The following is a 24,327-nucleotide window of genomic DNA, read 5'->3' as shown; positions in this document are numbered from 1 at the left end:
ATATATATATATATATATATATATATATATATATATATATATATATACAATGGAATATTATGCAGCCATCAAAAGGAATAAGATCTTGCCATTTGCAACGACGTGGATGGAACTGGAGGGTATTATGCTGAGCGAAATAAGTCAAACAGAGAAAGACATGTATCATATGACCTCACTGATATGAGGAATTCTTAATCTCAGGAAACAAACTGAGGGTTGCTGGAGTGGGGGGTGGGGTGGGAGGGATGGGGTGACTGGGTGATGGACACTGGGGAGGGTATGTGTTCTGGTAAGCGCTGTGAATTGTGCAAGACTGTTGAATCTCAGATCTGTACCTCTGAAACAAATAATGCAATATATGTTAAGAAAGAAAAAAAGAAGAAGAAGAATGTAGCAGGAGGGGAAGAATGAAGGGGGGGAAATCGGAGGGGGAGAAGAACCATGAGAGACAATGGACTCTGAAAAACAAACTGAGGGTTCTAGAGGGGAGGGGGTTGGGAGGATGGGTTAGCCTGGTGATGGGTATTGAGGAGGGCACGTTCTGCATGGAGCACTGGGTGTTATGCACAAACAATGAATCATGGAACACTATATCTAAAACTAATGATGTAATGTATGGGGATTAACATAACAATAAAAAAATTTAAATAAAAAAAAAAAAAAAGAAAGAAGACCATAAAACAGAGTATCAAAGACCTCTCTTAAATATTCTCTCTTCTTACACCTATAACTGTTTAGCACTTCTTCTCTTCTAGAGAGGATTTTATACACACCCACACACTCATACCATAATATGCATACACACTGTATCTATCTATCTATATATAGGTATACACATATAAACATAACCTCATATGTGTAAATATAAGTATGCATGAATACACATAAGTAAATAGTATCATGTTCTGTGATTCAGTCTCTAAATAATTTTTTCCCTTAACAACTTGTAGGGTTTGTAATTGCATTTTAGTAGATGTACATCTCCCTCATTCTTTATCTAGTAGTCCTTTGTTGTACATATGACCTAATTTGCTTTACCAGTTCTCTATGGAAAGATATTTGGGTGGCTTTCAGATGTTTATTATCCCACACAATTTTGCAATATAGTACTTCTTTGCTCACTTGTTCAGTTATATTCTTAGGCTAAATTCCTGGGTCAAAAGCACTCCCATTTAAAATTTTGGCATACATTATTTGATTACTCACCAAGGTCTTCCTAATTTACACTATCACAAAAAAAATGTATAGAAGAGACTGCCTACTTTACCACACCTTTTCTAGTTCTTTTGAATTATTCATCTTTTACTTTTTCCAAAATAATAGACGATAAATTAAATAACACTGATGTTTTGTTTTTTTATTTTTTTAAAGATTTTATTTATTTATTTGACAGAGAGAGACACAGCGAGAGAGGGAACACAAGCAGGGGGAGTGGGAGAGGGAGAAGCAGGCTTCCCACGGAGCAGGGAGCCTAATGTGGGGCTCGATCCCAGGACCCTGGGATCAGAACCTGAGCCAAAGGCAGATGCTTAATGACCGAGCCACCCAGGCGCCCCAACACTGATGTTTTAATTTTTATTTTTGTCTGTTTGCGAAGTAGAGAATCTTTGCAAATATATATTGTTATTAATCTTTCTTCCTTTTTGAATTTCCTCTTTATGTCTTTTGTCTATCTACTTTCATCTTAAGTTTTTAATATTACTATTGATTTTAAGTGCTTTTTATTATGGTGTGAGGTAAGGATCCTTTTTTATTTCCATAAACTAATAAACACCATATTTCCTAGTCTCACTGAGTTAGAATGCTGCCCTTAGAAAATCCTAAATTTCCACATATATGTGGGTCTCACGTTTGACCCTTTATTCAGTTCCGCGGGACAACTGGTTTGTTCCCAAATTAATATCACATTGTTCGAATTAAAAGACTATATGTTCTGATTTTTTTTAAAGATTTTATTTATTTATTTATAGAGAGTGTGTGTGAATAGGGGGAGGGGCAGAGGGAGAGAGAGAATCTCAAGTAGACTCTGCACAGAGCATGGGGCCCAATGTGGGGCTCAATCTCATGACCCTGAGATCATGACCTGAGCCAAAATCAAGAGTTGGATGCATAACCGACTGAGCCACCCAGGTGCCCCTGTTCCGATATCTTATAGAGAAAAACATCTTTTTTCTTTTTCTTTTTTTCCAAGTGTTCTTTACTATTCTTTCACATATTTTTAATCAAATTTTAAGTCAATTAATTCCCAAAAATTCCACTGGGGATATGATATTTTTAAATAAGCCTATGACCTTTTCTGTCTAAAGTGCTGCATTTTTCTAAAATCTCATTTCAAATTACTTTCAGCCACTCCAATGAGAATATCATTTGACTGGTATACAATGTCTCACAGTTGTTCCCTTAGTGAATCAGCAATAACTTAGTTCACTTTAGAACACAGTGTCTTAAATTTTGTGGATCAAGGACTTGTTGAGAATCTGATGAATGTTCTCCCCAAAATGTGCACCTATCCCCAAATCTAATGGATCCTCTTAACCCAAAGTTAAGAATTAGTTCTGTAAAAGCATCTCTCGAAATAAAAAAGGAGACTTTATTCCATTAAATTTTCATTCTGTTGTTTTCTTACAATCTGTACTGTAATGACTACTATCTCTCTTCATAATCATTATAATTTCTCTGTTTTCATAGTTTTAGTCAAATGATGGTCTTCCTCTCATCTAATACCATCCCATATTTATCTAACAATGGGATGAAAAGATCACCACACTAGCAGTTTTAAGGTTCAAGCCTGAGTTCTTTCTTTGAACATGCATGTGTCTTATTTCTCTCAGAGTTCCCTTTTTTATGTATAAAATGAGCAAAATATCACTAGTTCTGTTTACTTCACACAGATTATTAAGGAAACCAAATACATCCTGTCTGACTAAGCACTAACTGAAGAGGCAAGGTTTCATTGTTATTATTTCCACATTTAAAGGTTCATCATTTATTGAGGACCTATATAGACCACACATTGTACAAGATCCTAATGTACTTAATGGGGGAGACAGATATAAAATTGCTATTGGAAATTGCTAGTGTGTGTGTGTGTGTGTATATATATATATATATACACATTTCACATTGCATTTTATATATATATATAAAATATATAATATATATAATTATATATTATATTTATATAATTATATTTAATTATATATATAATTATATATAATTATATAAATATAATAATATATATAAAATTATATATATATAAAATTTATATATATATATAAAATTTATATATATATATATAAAATTTATATATATATATATATAATGCAATGTGAAAGCCCTGAAGAGAGAAATATTCCTCTGCTTGTAAGACCATACACACAAGTGGTATGAGATAAGTTTGAAAGGATATTTGTGAGTTTTCCAAAAAAATAAAGAGGGGATGGAGTAGGGTATAGGGAAAGCAGTCTAGAAGGAAGAAACAGGTTCAAAACAAAAGAGTTGTTAAAAGGCACAGAGAGCTCAGCACATGGCAAGAAGTTGAGTGTGGTGATTTCATGGGGTTTACAGAAGAGGATGAATAGGAAGACTTTCAGTGAGGAAGATAAACGGGGCTAGCATTTTGAAGAGTCAGACTAAGAAATCTATATTTTATCTTACAGGTGAAAAGAAATCATCCAAGTATTTCAGACAAGGGGATGATGAGATTGGGTGGTCTGGAGTATAAAAAAGACTGGAGTCAGGAGACATTAAAGGCTTAGGACAGATGATAAGGACTTGATCTAGGGAAGTGGCAATGGAGAAACACAAGAGGTATTTCTGAGGTGGGGAGTAAAAAGATCTTGGTTGTCTGTAAGATCTGGGAGTTCAGGGAAGGAAGAATCTAAGGATACCACTCACTTGAGACCACTAGATGAATGGTGATACACACACTGACACAGATGGAAATATAATGCTTATTCAGAAGACAAAGCATACCTTATTTTTCATTTAATCTCCAAGATGGTGTTGTGAAGATCATAATGATGGTGGTATATGCGTATATGAGGTCAAGTCAATTTAGCTGATGAGTTTTTTTTTTTTTATGTTATGTTAGTCACCATACAATACATCATTAGCTTTTGATGTAGTGATCCACAATTCATTGTTTTCGTATAACACCCAGTGCTCCATGTAGTACATGCCCTACTTAATACCCATCACCAGGCTAACCCATCCCCCCACTCCCTTCCCCTCAAAACCCTCAGATTGTTTCTCAGAGTCCATAGTCTCTCATGGTTCATCTGTTCCTCCGATTTCCCCCCCTTCATTTTTCCCTTCCTTCTCCTAATGTCCTCCATGCTATTCCTTATGTTCCACAAGTAAGTGAAACCATATGATAATTGACTTTCTCTGCTTGACTTATGCACCCCAATGTTCATAGCAGCAATGTCTGCAATAGCCAAACTGTGGAAAGAATTGAGATGCCCTTCAACAGATGAATGGATAAAGAAGATGTGGTCCATATAAAATGGAATATTACTCAGCCATCATAAAGGATGAATACCCAACTTTTACATCAACATGGATGAGACTGGAGGAGATTATGCTAAGTGAAATAAGTCTAGCTGATGATTTTTAAAAAATAATGTGAAATGCCCTCTTCCTTGGGAGAAATTAAATTTCCTATTTTTAAATGTAGAAAAATGTTCCTTGGGGTAAAAAAAAAAACACAACATCTTTTGAAATATAATACAGTGCTATTTGGTGTAATCCCTTAGCAACATTCCTGCCTGAGCCAGGACTAGCAGCACTGAAGTTACACACTCACATATTATATATTTTTAAACATGTAGATGGATAATAAGCTGTGAGAGGGACAAAATTTTACTCATGTTAGACTTCAGGGCTTTGAATAACTACCCGAAGTTGCTAAAAGGGTTTAATCTTTTTAGATTATTATTCTATGTGATGTTTAAGAACCTTCCCCAAGATACTCTCCCAAACCCATATTAAAGTTTACAAATAGAAATTAGTGACAAGTTCATCATTATGTTTGTATGTATGTGTGTGTATGAATGCATCCAATTTGGAAAGTGAAAAAAGTTTTGTTTTCTGCAGTGGTCTCTCGCCAATATTTGGAGATCTCATTAATCTAACACTGTTTTGGTAATATTACGAAATGAGAAAGATACAAATTTTGCCATACATTTTTGCTAAGTAAACTTAATGTCTTCACTTATTAAAACTTAAAGATGGCAACCTTATGTCAGTTATCCAACATTAAAAAAAAACCTACTGTTTCCTAAAATCCAAAGTCTTAGATTCACTGATAGAGTCAGTTTAAAGTGTAGTCAGTTTTTTTTTTTTTTTTTAAAGATTTTTTATTTATTTATTTGATAGAGATAGACACAGAGAGAGAGGAAACACAAGCAGGGGGAGTGGCAGAGGGAGAAGCAGGCTTCCCGCTGAGCAGGGAGCCCGATGCGGGGCTCGATCCCAGGACCCTGGGATCATGACCTGGGCCGAAGGCAGACACTTAACGACTGAGCCACCCAGGCGCCCCTAAAGTGTAGTCAGTTTTTATTCAGTTACTTTGGTGATGTGAAACTAAAATTTTGCATGATGAACTTAGATCACCATTACATTTTTTAATGAAGAAAAAATACACTAAAAAACATTAATAAAATTACTAGAAACAATGGAAAAATTTATGGTTCAGAATAGAAAAGCAAAAACTTGATATTTTAGTATTTCAATATTGCAATATAATTATAATAGTATTTCCTTTTATTTAATATATATTAATGTATTTAAAAGGCTACTGTCAAATATTTTATATTATGCATGGGATTTATATTGAATACAACTATAGTTTTTATCTATTTTTCTTCTAAAATAATTAAATCAATGTCACCTTCTTAATATTTGTATCTGCCATGTAGAATGTTTTCATAATACCCAAGGAATCATCTATGCTATTTGAGTTTCCAAATTTAATTGTTTTTTCAATTTATTTAAACTAAAAACAAAACAAAACAATCATTCACCCATTTCTCTCATACCCAGCTCAACCTCTGACAACCACCACCTGTTTTTTGCATCTGTGAGCTTAGTTTCTGTTTTGTTTTAGATTCCAAATATAAGAGAGATAATATTGTATTTGTCTTTCTCTGACTTATTTCATTTATCATAATGCTGTCGAGGTCTATGCATGTCACAAATAGCAAGATTTCATTCTTTTTTATGGCTGAATAGTATTCCATTATATCTATATAATCACAATTTTCTTATCCATTCATCTATCAATGGACATTCAGATTTTTACATATCTTAGCTATTGTAAATAATGCTGCAATGAACATTGGGATGCATATATCTCTTTGAATTAGTGTTTTCATTTTCTTTGGATAAATACCCAGAAGTAGAATTGCTGGATTATATGGTAGTTCTATTTTTAATTTACTGAGTAACCTCCATATTGTTTTCCATAGTGGCTGCACCAATTTACTTTCCCACCAGTGTACAAGGGTTCCCTTTTTTCTACATCCTCTCCAACACTTGTTATTTCTTCTCTTTTTTATAATAGCCAGTCGGACAGGTGTGAGGTGAGATCTCACTGTGGTTTTTATTTGCATTTCCCTGATGATTAAAGATGTTGACTGTTAATCTGTCATTGAAAATATATAGTTCCTGGGCACCTGGGTGGCTCAGTTGGTTAAGCGTCTGCCTTTGGCTCAGGTCATGATCCCAGAGTCCTGAGATTGAGCCCTGCATCCGGGTCCTCGCTCAGTGGGGAGTCTGCTTCTCCCTCTCCCTCTGCCCCTCCCCTTGCTTATGCTTGCTCACTCTCTCTCTCAAATAAATAAATAAAATCTTTCAAAAAAGAGAGAATATATATTTACTGCACATTTAGAAATGCATGTTACTGATAAAGAAAATATCGTGTTATGTAAAAAGAAGTCAAAGAAATAATCAAATCCTTTATCAGTTCAGTTGAACAATTATTACATTTTGAAGAACTACTGGTTAAAGTGATTAATTTGACATATATTTTTATAATTTTTTTTAATATCTCATTTGGTTTTCTTGGTAACGTACTCATTCCTTGTAATTTTATTATTTCAAATTACTTTTATGTTAATATTAAAAATTGAATCTACCCTCTTAGATATAACTTGATAAAAAATTTATTTCACTTACCTATGTCTCCCATAGAATCAAAAGAATTGACCATAATTTTACAAATTTTACAAATTTCCTCATTAAACCAAGTACACCTCTTTCCCATTGCTTCACATACTGCAGTTTTCAAAATTTCAGTCAATACAATAATAATATCAGGAAATGCTAGGATACATGCTAAAAATAGCCTTTTAAAGGACATATTTTTCTTGGTAGTCCAGAGGGAATCATTCACCCATCCATCCATGAGGATTTTTCAGAGACATTAACTTGACAGACAAGTTAAGCCCTCCATTTGAATGATGGCACATGCACACATGAACACACATACACACACACACCCACTTTACACATGTCTCACACTTCTGTTCCCTTTTAGAAAATCACTGAAAACAACATGAAGTAATCTGATTAACTGTAATTCTCTGAACATTGTTTCATATTTATTATTGTATTATATGCAATGTAGAAAGTCAACAAATACACTGATTTGCCTCTATTGTGATTATTAATACCAGTGTAACAGCTAGGATTTCAAAAGTTAAAAATAAAAGTTAAAATTTCTCATTGCTTCCAGAGCCTATGCTGTTTTTTTTTTTCTTTAAATGTTTTAAACCGTATCTCATTTTTCTCTGGGACCTTATGTCCTGTGGTATCAATCAGTATAAACCTCATGTTTGGTTTTACGTATTTCCTGATGCTGTCAACATGCCCAGGTTCTGCGCACACTTATTTCTGGAGCACCCCCGTCTTTGCTGAGGCAGGAGACCACGGTTTCAGTCTCAGCTCTGGCACTCACAACAACGTGCTACTGAACAAGTCACTCATACCCTCTAGGGCTCAATGTTCTTATCTACAAAGCAGAGACAATACCATTTCATTTCAGTATTGTTAATGGGTTCAAATAAGTTAATAAATGTGATTTTTTGATAATTTTAAAGCATTCCTACCATTCTCCTTAAAGAATGAGAGTAATATTGATACCCTTCTTGAAAAGAACATTTATTTACAAAAGCAGTTCTATTAAGGAAAAGCTTGACATGCAATGAATGTTTGGGAAATACATAAGTGATGTAAAGAATTTTAAGTCCAATAATTCTTAAATAGAATGAGAATGATTTATCAGATGAGCTACAGTGAAAGCTACGTGTAAATATTATACATCTTTAGTTCTCTGTGAACCATTCAATTAACAAATTCCAAACAGAACAATTAATCAGTGTAGCAAGCACAGCAAAAAATAAATTCAACTCAATGATGCAATACCTCTACTCCAATTAGCTTATTTTCCCTCTCCACCCTCTCAGACATATTCTGTTTTATTTAAAAATGAATATAATTAACAGACTCTACAAAGTCAGTCAACCCACAGATTTATCTAGAACTCTTGTTCTTATTTAATATTTGTTAAAACCTCAGTCTCACAAATGTTCATAGCTCAAACATACAAAGTGCCATGCTTGCCTTTATTCCACCACTGGGGACCCACATATATAGTGCTCTACCCAAGTGGAGGACATTCAACTCTTTGAATAAAGGGTAACACAGCAGGTGGGTTTTAGCAGTTTGAGGTATAAAAATGAAACTTGCATATTAATTCATGAATGTTTGAAATCACAACAATCTTCAAAACTTAAATTGATCTGAATGGTGATTATTAACCACAATTCTCATTCTTTTTATCTAACAGGTATAAGGACATCACCACAAAAAATGTCCAGTACCTAAGGGTGTGAGGAAGGCAAAGGGTATGAGGAGCATGTGGGCATATCGGGGTCAGGATATTCTATTTGGCTGGATTTCCTTTGAACATAGTGTACACAACACACAGAGCAATGCTCATAAAAAAGAAAAAGAGAGAGGAGGGGGGAGGGAGCTGTTTCTGGGTTGCAGGGAAAGGGCCCAACTTCCACCTCCATGGCTGAGTTAAAAATCTGAGCTGAGTTCTCAGAGTAGCTGTAATTGGTTCTTTACACTACTCATTTCCTTGGATAGGAGCAGTTGGCTTCTATTAAAACTCCAGGTGACATGCGGCTTCCTTGCCCTGTCTTCCGGAGCACTCTACATTAAGGGGAAATCACTGTAATCAAATCTCTGTGTCTTTCCTGCTGCTAAATAAAACGAGGTACTTTCTTCCTGGGATTTTGCAAAGACAACTGGATGGAGACACACACAGCCTGCACACACACCACATACCGACACAGTGTAACTCCCACAGAGTCCTCGCTCCCTCCTTCCATCCCTCCCTCTTCCCTCTCCTGAGGATTGCTGAACATTTTGCTCCAAACTCTCCAAGTCACCCACGTGTTTGTTCTCCCCTTTAGCTGTTCAATTTACTTCCAGACTTGACAAAGAGAAAAAGTTGTTCTCAGGCTGGGAGCTACAATCCTGGGACCACGCTGTCTCACCCATTCCCAGTCACCATCAGATCTGTCCCACCAACCCCCTCACTCTGGGGGGGAGTGGACTGATTACTGGGAGTCTCCCTGTCTCAACAACCCCACCCCTTTCCTTCACTCTTCTTCCTACTGCAACAGAGCAAACTGAATTTGCCTGTTTAGTCCCACTTGCCAGGGTGGGATGGAAGTGGGTGGGGAGGGGACGGTGGGTGGTATAGACAACTGGAAATCTTTCTTTCATTCTCTTAGACACACACACAGGCACACACCAGCGCGCACACACTCGCGCGTGCGCCCCCGCCCCCCCCAACATTTATACCGTACTTTCAGGGTCTCTTACACACACGTGAATCCTAGCCCTCTCAAGCAAGGACAGACACGCCCCTGCTTTCCCTCCCCCAATTCCCAGAATAGAATTTAGCCCTGGGTCCTGGATTGCTAGTGATAAATAGACCAATGAGGAGAATTTGAGAACTGGGGAGGTGACCCCTTGCCTGAACGGGGGAGGGGGCGCTCTCCACTCACCGCCTGAGTCCCTGGAACGAGGAGGGCCAGGACATCCTGGATTTCTTCAGGCCGGGCCGGTGGCCAGTCTCCACGGCGTAGGAGGTGCGGTCCATGGCACGGCAGTACAGGTAGCGCTCTGTGTCCGAGTAGCCGCGATGTCGGACCCGGCCGGTGGCCCCGCTCGAGGCGTAGCGGCCACGAGCAGCCCCGGGAAGCGGCGGGGGCGGTGGCAGGGGGGGTGGCGGGGGCGGCTGCAGCGGACACTGGGGCTGGGGCTGGGGCTGGGGCGAGGGCGGCGGTGGCGGGGGCAGGTGGTGATGGGGGTGCAGGAGGCGGAACTGGGGCTGCCGGAGCGGGTACTGGTGGTGCTGCTCCTGCCTCCAGAGGTGCTTGGGGGCTTTGAGTGTGGCCCCTCCGGCGCCGTCGCTGCCCTCGTCGCTGCCCGCCTGGGCTGGCACGCTGCTGCCCTCTGCCTCCATCCTGGCTCGCAGCTCCGAGCCCTGCTGTCCAGCCAGTTTCACCGCGCTGGCCCGAGCGCCTCCTGGATGCTGCTGCTGCTGCCGCCGCCGCTTCTCGAGCCGAACAGAGGCTGGGCTCAGCTTCCCACTTGAAGCCACCAGAGGCTCCGGGCGACCAAGAGGAGGCTCTGCCAGCGGGAGGGGTCACAGAACGTGACAGGGCTCCCTCCACAGTGGTTGTGGCAGAGACACACTCCTGGGCTCCCCAGTTCACCAAGACTAGGACGCGCGGTGCTAGGCTTCACCGACAGCCGGTCCCCTCCTTCCTCCCTTTCTTCTTCCCTTCCTTCCTTTGGGCGCCTGCGGCGAAAGCAGGAATTGTTAGCAGCTCGAGATGCAGAAAAAGCAGCAGCAGTAGTGGCAGCAGCCTCCTCAGTCCAGAGTGCCTGAACCCTGAGACCAGAGCTGCTGAAAAGTTGGACAGCTCCTGACTGGTGAGCCCAGCCGCGACTTTCTCCAAAACCACCCCAGCCAGTCAGAAGTCAGACCTGTCCTCCTGATCCTTCCCCTCCCCGTGCCCCCGCCTCCCTCCCCCCACTGCCCCCCACTGCCCCTGAGCTTTCTTCTGCACCTCCACTTGCTTCAGTCTTCTTCCAGAAATGGAGTTCGGTGTTCCTGTCTGATTCTCACAGCTTGTTGATGATGAGCCCCATGCTGGGGCTTCCAAAGATAAGGGATGTGACCCGGCAAAGTTGCCCAGGATGGTTTTTGTGCAGGTTGCTGAAAATTTGGATCTGGGTGAGGGCCCAATATCAGGATTATTTCAGCCTCTTTCCCTGACATAGGATTAAATATTGTGTGGATCTTTCCCATAGCAGGGAGAATGCCCACTGTTTCCTCTTGAAGATCTTCCTCCAGCTATTATCTCATGTTGCTGTTCCTTCTGTGATTAAGGTCCCCACGAGTGGTCCTAGCTGGAAATCAAAGTGAACGGTTGTCAAGGCTGAGAGATAGCTGGCCACAGTTAAGGCTGGGGAACCTTTTCCATTACAAACCTCCGTTTATCTTCAGGGGTTTCCACTGTCAGTGCCTGCCTGCAATTTTGTCATTCTGCCACTTTCAGCAGAACACAGCTCTATTACCAAAGCATTTAAAAACATGTATCACTATTATCCCACAGAAATAAGAGTCGTATTTGGCACTAAAATCCAAATTCCATTTCTATTTGTCTTCCTTTATTTAGTACTTTCCTGCAATGTTGGCCATTTTTGAGAAGTCAAGAAAGTTTCAGAGCAATATATGTACACATATTTTTCTTGTACTTTTTTTATATTTTAATTATATTTAATCTTAGAATTAGACTTTATGGGAACTAGTACTGTACCATCCATTATGTGAAATATAATTTTATTTAGGGGTTACAGTAGCTTGTTAGCAGCATAATTATTCTATTTACCATACACAGGCAATTTTGACACACTTAAATATGTACATTTTATTCATTTCATATAATGAATACTAAAGTACCAGAATCAGGAACCATCTCTCAGACTCTCCAGAGTGCCAGAAATCCAAAGTTCTCCATATAGTGAACTCTCAATATAAAGCCAGTGATGAAATGCCATCAATGAAAATAAATGCTCACTTTGCTCACTGTTCCCTTCTCTAAGTAGAAGCAATTAAAATTAATGCTTTGCAAAAATGACCCTTGGCATTTCTACATGGGTATATTTCTTCCTCCTCCTTCTCTCCTTCTCCTCCTTGTCTTCCTTGTCCTCCTCCTCCTTCAAGGTAGGCAATGTCTCCTCCAACATTTCAGTATTGGCATTATGCCCATAGGGCCCATGTACAAAGCCTGAGAAAGGCTGTCTTGAGAGGAGCAAGGCAGTCTCCTAAGTACCACTTCCCTCTATGTAGCACTGAAAACATACCTGACTAAGGCATTCTTCTCTCCCCTTTACAGACACAAGTATGACTAATGGCAGTGGCCGAAGAATTTTCTATGCCTAGGAAGGCATTGAGCTGGTATCTTTCCAAACAAGAGAGGAGAGAAAAGGAAATGCTTGCAGTATAAATCATTTTTTCCAATTCATCGCATTATTAATATCTGGAACCATTTTGAAGAAGTATACAAATTTCTTTTTTTCCTATGAAATTCTTGCCACCTTTCTCCTCGATAGAGCTATGGCAGAATATCTATCTCAAGCTCATAATCTCGCTTTTCAAACACTAACAGTACAAACAAGTAGTATGTGATCTTCTTTCCAGAATGAAGAGAATTATTCAAACCTAACCTGCTTCTCACTGTCGGTTCTCTTCTTTCTTTTAATTAATGAACAATTTATTTTTCTTATATTCTCCATTTATTTTTTGTAAATGATTATTTTGTTTTTACTATAAAATTACAAGTCAGGTATATTTTTAAATATAAGAAAATCATTTATCAAACTAAAAAGCTTTTACACAACAAAAGAAACCATCAAAAAAATAATAAGGCAATCCATTGAATAAAAGAAGATATTTATAAATCATACATCTGATAATGGGATTAATATCCAAAATATATAAAGAACTTACATAATTTAATATCAAAATAACATACAACCCAATTTAAAAATGGGCAGAGAACTTTAATAGACATTTTTCCAAAGAAGACATACAGATGGCCAGTAGGCACATGAAAAAGCTTTCAATATCAATAATCAGCAAAATGCAAATCAAAACCACAGTGAGCTCTATCACCTCACACCTGTCAAATTCGCTATTACCAAAAAGCCACGAAAAAGCAAGTGCTGGTGAGGACTTGGAGAAAAGGCAACCCTCCTATACTATTGGTAGAAATGTAAATTGGTGCAGCAATGATGGAAAACAGTATAGAGATTACTCAAAAAATTTTAAAAATAGAACTGCCATATGATTCAACAATTCCACTTCTGAATATTTGAATGAAAATGAAAATACCAATTCAAATAAATACATGCACTCCTATGTTTATTACAGCATTAGTTACAATAGCCAAGATATGGAAGCAACATAATTGTCTACTGATAGGTGTATATACATACAATGTATATGTACACACACACACACACACACACACACACACAATGGACTATTACTCTGTCAAAAAAGAAGGGAATTCTGCCATTTGCAACAACATGGATGGACCTCGAGGGCATTATACTAAGTGAAATAAATCAGAGAAAGACAAATATCATATGATTTCTTATAGGTGAAATCAAAACAACAACAACAAAAAAAACAGAAACACACTCATACATACAGGAAATGAACTGTTGATTATAAGAGTGGGGAAGGATTGAGGGGATGGGTGAAATAGGTGGAGGGGATTCAGAGGTACAGACTACCAGTTATAAAAAAAAATAAGTCATGGGGATGTTATGTACAGCATGGGGAATATAGTCAATAATACTGCAATAACTGTAAGGTGAGAGATGGTATCTAGACCTAAGGTGGGGATCATTTCATAATATACAAAAATATCAAATTACTATGAAGTACACTTGAAACTAAAAGTATATTGTATGTAAATTATACTTCAATAAAAATTGCAAAAGAAAATCATATAAGTACCTTCTAACATGTTCCCAATTTGAGAGTTTTCAATTTCTCCTATAATTCCAAAAGATTACTTATAGTAGTAGTTTATTGTGTGACCTGTGAGGTAAAACAGCTTAGGTTCCAATCCACCACTTCTTATTCATGTGACCTTAGCTCTAAATTACTTACTCTCCATGTCTATTATATGCAAAGTAGTATTATTACCCATCTCAAAGGGTCTTGTGATTATTTCATGAGATAATACTTAGCACAATGCCTTATACACAATAACTACTTAATAAAAGCTACCAATTTGGATCATTCTTGATAGAGTTGGAAGAATTCTAAATTTGACTTTACTCAGGGGTTTCCAACCATGGCTGCACCTAAGGAGTATCACTTTGGAGACCTTTAAAAACTTCTGATGTTAAACTCTAGACCAGTGATTTCAAACTGTGATGTTACCAGAATCACCTAGAGAACAATTTAAGAATACAAAAGCCCAAGCTCCTTGAAGCAGATTAAGCTTAGGGCTTTGTACATTTACCAAGTTGGCCAGGTGATTGTGAATCCAACTAAAATTTGAAAACCATTGCCACACTTAAACAAATGAAATCAGTATTTCTGGGGGGAGAACCCAGATGACAGCATTTTTAAAAACTCCTTAGCTGACTTCAATATATCAATAACTACTGATCCAGACGTATTCCCTCACTATATAGCCACAAAATTACTTTAGGTTCCCTTAGTTGACTTGCCCACATGACTCAAATACTTTCTGGCAAACCTAGTTTAAGCGTCCAGATCTCATGAAAATTTATAGTTTATCTATGACTCTTGTCTCTATGTTAAAAGAAAATCTTACATGGTTAAAAAAATGAGACTTCTAGTTTTCCATTTAAAAACACTTTTCATTAATCTAAGGGTTGTGCACTCATATTTAAAATAACCAAAAATGGAAATATTCAATGGGGACATCAGTTTTTCATACTTACATGTCAAATAAATTATCCATTTTTCCCACTGATTGACCATAAATGTTGGAGTTTTATGGGTACAATCTGAGAGGGTCTTTAAAAACTAACGGGTTCATATGGGGCTTCCTTGAAAGCTTTCACTACTCATCATCAGCACATCTGTATAAAAAGTGAAAAAATCTGGTAAATTATCAGTGCATTTTTCCTGAACAAACCTAAATAATAAGTTAGTTGGTGCCATTACCATGGTACAGAGATTATACACCACCACCACCACCTTTTTTTGCCAATGCATTTCAAATCTGCCCTAGCAATCCAATCAATCACTGAATGTTCTGCTGGACAATTAACAAGGGAGAACATTCCTGTCAATAATGATGGAGTGTTCTGGCAGAAATGATGTCAATAAAAAGCTAAGAGTGAGCAAGCACCATTTCAATTCAGAACACAGAATTAAATGTAAGTTATGATAACTAAGGGTCCACTGCTAACTTCATGATGAGAGGAAGATTTAAATGAAACTTTCGTTTTGCATATATCCTAAGTATACTTGAATACACGTGTTATGTTATTTGTTAGGATGTATCAATCTGATGCCAAACAGTCAGCATAGAGTTAGAAATTTTCATCATCAAATGATGTCTTACATAAAGCCAAACTGCTGCCTAGTTAGAAATATCCAAAGGATGCATTCAGAGTCTAGATTTCACCCAAGTGTTCAATGTTTTTCAGAAACAAGGTTAGGGCATTTCCTGTGGATATATGAAGGGCTTTCAGAACTGTAAAAATCTATACATATATTAAATTGTATTATCAATATTACCACTCTAAGTACTAGTACTAAAGTCCCTACCCCATTGTTTCAATGTGTTAGGTCATTTTTAGTAATTTTTTTTCTCTAATATGAAACAAAGAGCAATATGTGATAAATGTTGAACTAAGAAATGCTACACTTGAGCACATTTTTCTTTGATTAGCACACTGATGGAAATTCAGCAGTAAGTGCTTGGCTGGCCCTACAGGTTTCTGTACTACCAGAAACCAATCTTGTAACTTTCTAACAACACTACTCCACTTGTCAATTCAAGCTGAAAATATTGGTTATCTGTCAGTTCCCATGCAGACTTCGGTATTTAACTGATGAACATGAAAAAATACTTGTCTTCAAGGAGCTTTGTGTCTTTAAGGGAAGTAAACAAATAGACAAACAAGTATAACTCAGGGAGAGAGAGAGAGTTTGTGAGACATGGGTGTTGATGGGGATATGTAATGTCTGGTACATAAGAGGAACATTCAGTGTGTAAGTGTCAGTAGACTTCACAATGAAGATGATGATGCCAAGACCTCAAGCACAAGGTGAAATCAGTTAATCATACCTTGTATGAACATGTATGTATGACTGTATATGTTTGTCTTGGGGAGCATCAAAACGAATTCTGTGCAGAAATTGGCACTGGCAAAATCTCAGAGATGAGAGGAACTGTGGGGCACTGGAAATTCAGAAAACGTCAAGTAATTTTATGAATCTGTAAGAAGGACAGGTAGGTAAGTATGCAAATATCTCATAATGAATCACCTTTTAGGAAGGCCCCCCTCAAGGCAATATATTAAATTATCAAAAGGGGCCCCTCTGTGTGACTCAGGTAAGATGACGAGTAGGAAGCAAACACAGAAAAAATCAAGGATATGAGAGGAAGAAGGAAAATAATGGATGATACGCTGTCTCTCAGAAGGCAAAAGTGGATTGAACTCTAAGGTATAGATGGAAGAATTTGCCTTAAACCAGACCAAAGCCAACATTTCCATTGTGATAGCAGAGAAAGAGGAAATGATGAATTCTGATGGAAGTAAGTTTATTGCATTTATCAAACATTTAGCTTTTGGCATTCTGCCAAATAATTTTCATACCCTGTTTTATTTAATCCTTACAACAATGTGCTTCTTTCTTCACATTTTAACATTTTGAAAATCACAAGGAGTCTTTCTACAGAGACTAAAAGGACTGTGCGAGTCTCCTGCAGATGTTGAGTGTAACCCATGTGATCTTAACTCTACATAGAAAACATCTGTTATCTCATTGTCTCAACATTAATTTATTCATTCAACCAATGCTTACTGAACACTTAATATGTGCCAAACATAAGATCTGGAGGAAAAGGACTGAATAAATCAGTACAGTTTTGGCTCTCCTGTTCTCATTGGAAGAAAGAGAACAAAAACTCAAACAAATATATAAATATGCCAGATGAGGTTCAGTGCCATAAAGCAAATAGAAGCAAATTGAGAAGTTAGTGTATGATGTTTGGGAGTGAAGGAAGGGTGTCAGCCAGCATCCCAGGCTATGAAAAATACAAGTGCAAAGACAGTGCCATATAGCAGCAGTTTGTCATACTGGGGAATACCAAGCCGACCAGTGGCCTGGGGTGAAGTAAAGTGGAGGCTATTTGGAAATGAATTAAAATCAAGGAGGGCCATGTTGGAATGGTAAAGATTTTTGATGTGTTACTTGTATTCATAGAACAGTACATAGTTCAATTTTAGACTTAATTAAATGAGATTTAGACACCTAATATTCACTTAAAATGTCTTCAAAAGACTATACTATATTGCCTCACTGAAGAGATAACTTACTCCATATGTAGAAATAATGAAAATATGCCTGGGAGACAAATATCTATCGTAAGTAAAGAAAATATTTCTTTCAGGGAGAAAGACTGTACTTCCATATTTTATTGTAAAGCAACAAGATATTCATAAGTACTTGAAGCTGTATATTGTTTAATCATTGAAGTAACTACAAAATCATGTCTGATCATACAACAGCAATACACTTAAAAAGACGAGATATTTCTAAATCCCTTGGAAGATGTCATAGAACTTTCAAAGTGACTGATTCGTGAGACCTGAAGGATAATTACTCAGGTGCTAAATGTCCATCTGTCAAAAGCTTCTAGCTGACTTTTAAGAGAGCATCCTAAGCTTCTAGTGTTTGACAATTAAATTTAAAAAAGGAATCAACATGCCTTGAAATGTCACTCTCAATCTCAATATGCAAAAGAGATTATGAGAAGTAGCTTGTTATTATGAAATTAGGCCTAACCTACCAAAGGCCAAAAATAGTTATGAATCTTTCAATTTTTTTGAAAAGATTTATTTATTTATTTATTTGATTGAGAGAGAGAGAGCGTGAGAGAGAGAGCCCAACTGTCGCGCACGGTGGGGGGGGGGGGGGGTTGCGGGGATGAGAATATCCAAGCAGACTCCCGTTGAGTGCTGAACTCAATGCTGGGCTCTAACTCAGGACCCTGAGATCATGACCTGAGCGGAAAGCAAGAGTCAGACACTTAACCAACTGCGCCACCCAGGCACCCCAAGAATCTTTAAATTCTTAATGTGAAGAAGACTTAATCTTAGACTTTAAGATGCTGGAAAGTAACAAGGTAGGCAGTGGTATGGCAAAATTATGCATTTTCCCTTTAAGAAAATGTAAATTTAAAGTAATATTTCTCATTTTATAAAGTTCCTATTAAATTGAGTTGAATATTATAATTAATGTGTTTCTTAAATAAAGGATTTCTAGCATTAACTCCAGTTTACATCTGAGGAATTGGAGGCTGATAGTAGCAATTATTGGCCTAAGGTCAGATATTTGTTGAGTTTGAAAGCCAGAACTTGAGCCCCTGCCAACCTCAGTCTGAAACCTGTGATCTTACCTAGAATACAAAGGGATAAACTAAATACAGAACTTTTTAAATTAAAATGTCAATGGATAAATTGTTTAATAATATCAGTGGATGGGTGGTTTAATATAAAATTAGAGAGCTAAAAAGATATAAGCTGAAATATTGGATATATCTTGTGTGAGGGACAAGATACAAATGTTCATTATCAATACTTCTAATCAACAGTAAACCATAAATCCTAGATACCTTAATAAGACAAACACAAACATAGATACTGAAGATAAATGGATTGAAAAGGAAGAATCAAAACTCATTATTTGCTGATGATAACATTATCTACATACAAAACACAAAGGAATATGGAGACAAATTATTAGAATGTTAAGGGAGTTTAGAGGGGGGCAACCAATTTATAAGAATCAGTGGCAGAAAACCCACATCATCACCAACAGAACAGATACACCTGAGGTGGGTAGGAACAAGCAGTGAACAGTGTGGAACTGAAAATTCTATCTTTGAGAGAGAAAGCTGCAAGAGATTCTAAATATTTTGTATTTGTAACCTTCCCAAACTAAATCACTGGACAAACATTTAAAATTGTGGCAGCATAAAAAAAATGTGGTGAGTCAAAATAGAATCCTGAGTTAAAAATAATTGTGAATGTCTTTAAAATAGATTTCATCCTCCTTTCAAAGCTTAGCTGTTAAATTAACACTAAATTAGAATAACAATTTTTATGAAAAGATATGTGTAGCTCTCAAGTAGAAGGTGAACCTCCTTCATTCTTTGGCTATGATTCTCCCATTCCCGGAACACATATATTCCTCGGTATTTTTTTTAAAGATTTTATTTATTTATTTGACAGATAGAGGCAGTGTGTACGAAAGAGGGAACACAAGCAGGGTGATTAGTAGAGGGAGAAGCAAACTCTCCGCTGAGCAGGGAGCCCAATGCGGGGCTTGATTCCAGGACCCCGGGATCATGACCTGAGCCAAAGGCAGACACTTCATGACTGAGCCACCCAGGCACCCCCATATATTCCTCAATATTAACTCCCTACATCCTCCTGGTTGCCAGAAAGTTTCCTTCTTAGGGTCAGGAAAGATTTTAATTTCTCAAATATGTGCCATCTGATGGGTCTGTGAATATTTTTTGATACTTATCCAACACCACCAAATTCAATTCCTACAGTAGCTCTAGCTGATATTAATTGAAAGATGAGTAAGTTTAACTCATTAAGTCAAAAGGCTTTTCCTCAAGTAATAATAAATGTGTTATTTTTCAGCAGTATCACAATTCACCTTTACAATCTGAAGTAAACAAGACTGCAAAGAGGCTTCCTATATTGAGAGAAGACAAGTTTCTTAATCTATCCTCAAGAAATACACGTTCCCTCCAAAAAAGAGAATTTGGATCAGTACCTGGGGCATACTCACAAACTAACTTGAATTTTAACCGAGGTACTCACTTTCTTTGTGAATGCAAAATTTTTAATAAAATAGTACTTTTAAAAAACATTAAGAAAATGTGCTACTTATTTTGATAGAATTTAAAATTTCTATGTAACTTGATGAGCAGAATAGAAGGAAATAAGAACCTTGGGAGAGGAAAAAACATATAGAATTCATATAGAATTCTATGTGAATATATAGAAGTCTATAAAAATATATAGAATTTAATGTTTCTGCTTGCTTATTCTATCTTCTTACAGACTTGACACCATGATACAAGATTTTATTTACTTTAATCAATGTAGTTTTTTTTAAGATTTTATTTATTTATTTGACAGGGAGAGACACAGATTTTATTTATTTGACAGAGAGAGACACAGCGAGAGAGGGAACACAAGCAGGGGGAGTGGGAGAGGGAGAAGCAGGCTTCCTGCCGAGCAGGGAGCCCGATGTGGGGCTTGATCCCAGAACCCTGGGACCATGACCTGAGTCGAAGGCAGATGCTTAACGACTGAGCCACCCAGGTGCCCCTTAATCAATGTAGTTTTGACATTGTATTTGGAGGAAGAAGAAGAAAGATATTAACCATTATTCTCCTCAGCACGACACTACCATTTTAAAATAAATGGAAGATCCATGGTCTAATATTACTAAGGCTGAGTAATTTTCCCCCTGGCTCCGTGCATGGAAAACAGCATATTTTCCTCATGCATAAATAATGGAAATCTCATCATCGAATTGTTCAGAATGCTTTGTGCAGTGTGCCAAATGTAGACCTAGATTTATTTGCAATGACCTCTGTGCAGGTTCAAAGATGTGGACCAACTGACCAGTCATAAACTTCACACTGTGCTTATTAATCCAGTCCCTCTTTGATGTTGGTCAAGTAACCCATAAATGCTGAAGGTATTTAGTCAAAATGGTCAAACCAGTAGTCTTACTGAATTTAAACATTTTTCTAAAAGGTATGTCATTCATCGTCCTTACTAAGGGAATGCTCACCACAGCCAGAAAGTCCTGAATTTCAGTTCCAGCTCTGAGATGTTCTAGATGTATGACTACAGGCTACATAACCACTCTAAGTATCAGTTTCTCATCTATAAAATGGGGGTGATAACAGAACCGACTATGCAATGTTACCGTAAGGATTAAATGAAATAATAAATGTAAAATTCTCAGCACAGTATCTGACACATAATATATATATATATACACACACATATATACATTATTTTATATATTTATGTATATATGCATATGTACACATATATTACATATAATTTAGGATATAAGGAAAATGGAGAACCAAACACCCCTAATGTATTACACTGGAGCTCTTGAAAATCCTGAGCCGCATCCAAGCAGTAATAGGACTGTACCCTTCAGCCAGCAATGAGTATTTCAGTTAGAAAAAGAATCACATACAAATACCTTAAATGTGAAACTAGTTCTGCCTTCTACTTTGCCTTGTTTCTACTTTTATTTCTACTCCATATGTATTTTCTGGTATATGGAGAAGAAGGATGAAAACCAACATCTCCTGAGGGTCTACCGTATGACAGATGTTACTGTAATGAGCATTTCACTTATGCTACAACAATTGATAGTCATGGCCTTTTAATCAGGTAGAGATTATAATTCCTACTTTACATAACTGGCCCAAATAACTGGCCAAAATTTACACAACTAGAGGGGCTCCTGGCTGGCTCAGTCAGCAGACCATGCAACTCTTGATCTTGGGGTCGGGAGTATAAGCCCCACCTGGGATATAGAGCTCATCCCCCCCAAAAAAAACTACACACCCAGAAAAATACTGGAACCCAATTTCTAGCCACTTTTTGTGTTACCTCCAAAGCCTTTTACATTTCTTTACTTAAGGAATTTACTAGATGTAGTAGTAGGTCAGGTTCCTATCTATTTTGAGTTGGGAACCTATTGCTTTAGGGAAACTATGCTAGGAAAGTAGTTAGCTTTCTAACCAGCTGAAGTGGTAGCTTTCTAACCAACCTACCACTCCATAATAGAAATACCTTATACTGCATTAAAACAAGGGTCGGCAAACTATGGCTATGGGGCAACTCCAACTTACCGCCTGTTTTTGTAAATTAAGTTTCACTGGGACACAGCCACATCCATTCATTTACTTACTGTCTATGACTGCTTTCACACTGTGACAGAGTTGAGTAGTTGTGACAGAGGCTGTGTAGCCCACAATGTCTAAAATATTCACTATCTGGGTCTTTATAGAAACAGTTTGCTGACTGTTAATGAATAAGAAAATACTAGATGACTAACAAACCAACATCTATAATATTCTCCCCATGAGGAATTACTCTTTGTTGTGTTTGGGCAAAAGTGAGTGTCGAGGTTCCAGAAGACAACTTCAGCAGCCTCCAAGTCAGCCTAAGGGAACAGGGGAGGAGAGGCTGTGTGATCTCAAGAGCACAGGTTTGACTCAGGTAGTTCGCCCCAAAGGAAGAGCTACTCTGTTCATGATGCCCAGGTGCCCCGCACAAATAGAGACCTGGTGCCTGCTTTTCCTCTGTGCTGTTTCTTTGCTAGTCCTTCTTCCCCTCAGCTGAAACTTCTCCCAACTCCTCACTCTTTACTTGACTTCAAGATCCTTTTCAAGAGGTCAAAGCCTTCCCTCTTTCAAACCAAGCATCCTTTTGAAGCATGAGGAGTATGATTATTTTTTTAAAGATTTTATTTATTTATTTGACAGAGAGAAAAGAGAGAGCACAAGCCGGGGGGAGCAGCAGAGGGAGAGAAAGAAGCAGACTCCCCGCTGAGCTGAATCCCAGGACCCCGGGATCATGACCTGAACTGAAGGGAGAGGCTTAACCAACTGAGCCATCCAGGCACCCCTGAGGAATATGATTATTATTTACTCTTAACTGCAACTGATTTATATACAACTTTCTAACTCTTCAAGTTACTTGAATTTCTTTATCTTTTTCCTTCTGTTGGTGAACTAAAGATTTTGAAATGTCAGTAATTTTAAGCAATATCCATGCAAAAGAAACATTTCCGGTTCCTAATTTCTCCTTAAAATTTAATTTTTCTTACAACTTTCATCAGTACCATTCCTGATGACTTAATAATATAAACTAGAATCTAACAGTAATAACCTTCTTAATATTTTCTTTTGAGTTTGTCCTGGCACCTACTGAGAATAAGCCCCCAAACTGCATATTTTATCCACTATCTACTATAATTCCACTAACTGCATTGTCCAAACCAAGAATTGGGGTTCATAGTCTGATAGATCTCTAGGAAATGTAAACTACTATTTTTAATGAGATATAATTGATATATAACATATTAGTTTCATGTATACAAATAATGATTTGATATATGTGTATATTACACAATGATCACCACAAAAAAATCTTGTTAGTATTCATCATCATACATATCTACAATTTTTTTTCTTGTCAGAAGAACTTTTGAGACCTATTCTCTTAGTAACTTTCAAATAAGCAATACAGTATTATTTATTTCAGTCAGTGCTATACATTACCTTCCTAGGGCTTTTTTATTTTTAAAACTGGAAGTTTGAGGGCACCTGGGTGGCTCAGTCAGATAAGTGGCTGACTTTGATTTCAGCTCAGTTTCCTCGGAGTCCTGGGATCTAGCCCTGTGTAGCGCTCTGTACTCAGTAGGGAGTCTGCTTCTCTCCCTCTTCCTCTGACCCTCCCCACCCCCACTCACTCTTCTCTCTCTCTAAAATAAATAAATAAATCTTTAAAAGAAAAAACCTGGAAGTTTGTACCTTTCGACCATCTTCACCCATTTTGTGCCTCCCCTCCCCACATCCTACCTCTGGCAACCACCAATCTATTCCCTGTATCTATGAGTTCAGGATATGATTATTTTTAATCAGATTTTTTCCCCCAAATCCAGGATATAGAATGATCATAACTACGGAGATGCTCCAATATATTCCCTAGAGTTACCCTCTTAGCTATATGGGGAAGATGTGGATAATTGTGAATTCTACACCCACCCAAGACATTCAGGAACTCTAACTAAGAATCACTTAAATCCACAATGGGGAAAATAATCATTAGAATATATCTGAATATAATACAAAATGGTGGATTAATTTTTTCAGGATTTTTTATTTA

At 37.5% G+C, this 24,327-nt stretch overlaps 1 protein-coding gene across 5 annotated transcripts in view; it reads right to left on the bottom strand.

Annotated features, from left to right (window-relative positions):
• The window catches only part of PDE4D (phosphodiesterase 4D), a 1,449,177-nt gene that overhangs the window by 867,705 nt on the left and 557,145 nt on the right, over nucleotides 1–24,327 (bottom strand). The window contains exon 1 of one of the 5 annotated variants that reach the window (XM_032403445.1): nucleotides 10,086–10,907. The exons of the other annotated variants lie outside the window; for them this stretch is intronic. Within the exon in view, the coding sequence (XP_032259336.1) occupies nucleotides 10,086–10,546 (461 nt within the window). The 5' untranslated portion in view covers nucleotides 10,547–10,907. Of the gene's footprint in view, nucleotides 1–10,085; nucleotides 10,908–24,327 lie in introns of those variants that run through there. 5 annotated transcript variants of the gene reach the window in all.

The sequence above is a fragment of the Phoca vitulina genome, unplaced genomic scaffold, assembly GCF_004348235.1.
Source record: "Phoca vitulina isolate PV1807 unplaced genomic scaffold, GSC_HSeal_1.0 scaffold6, whole genome shotgun sequence".
Taxonomy (NCBI): Eukaryota; Metazoa; Chordata; class Mammalia; order Carnivora; family Phocidae; genus Phoca; species Phoca vitulina.
This window is presented reverse-complemented; position numbering and strand designations above follow the sequence as displayed.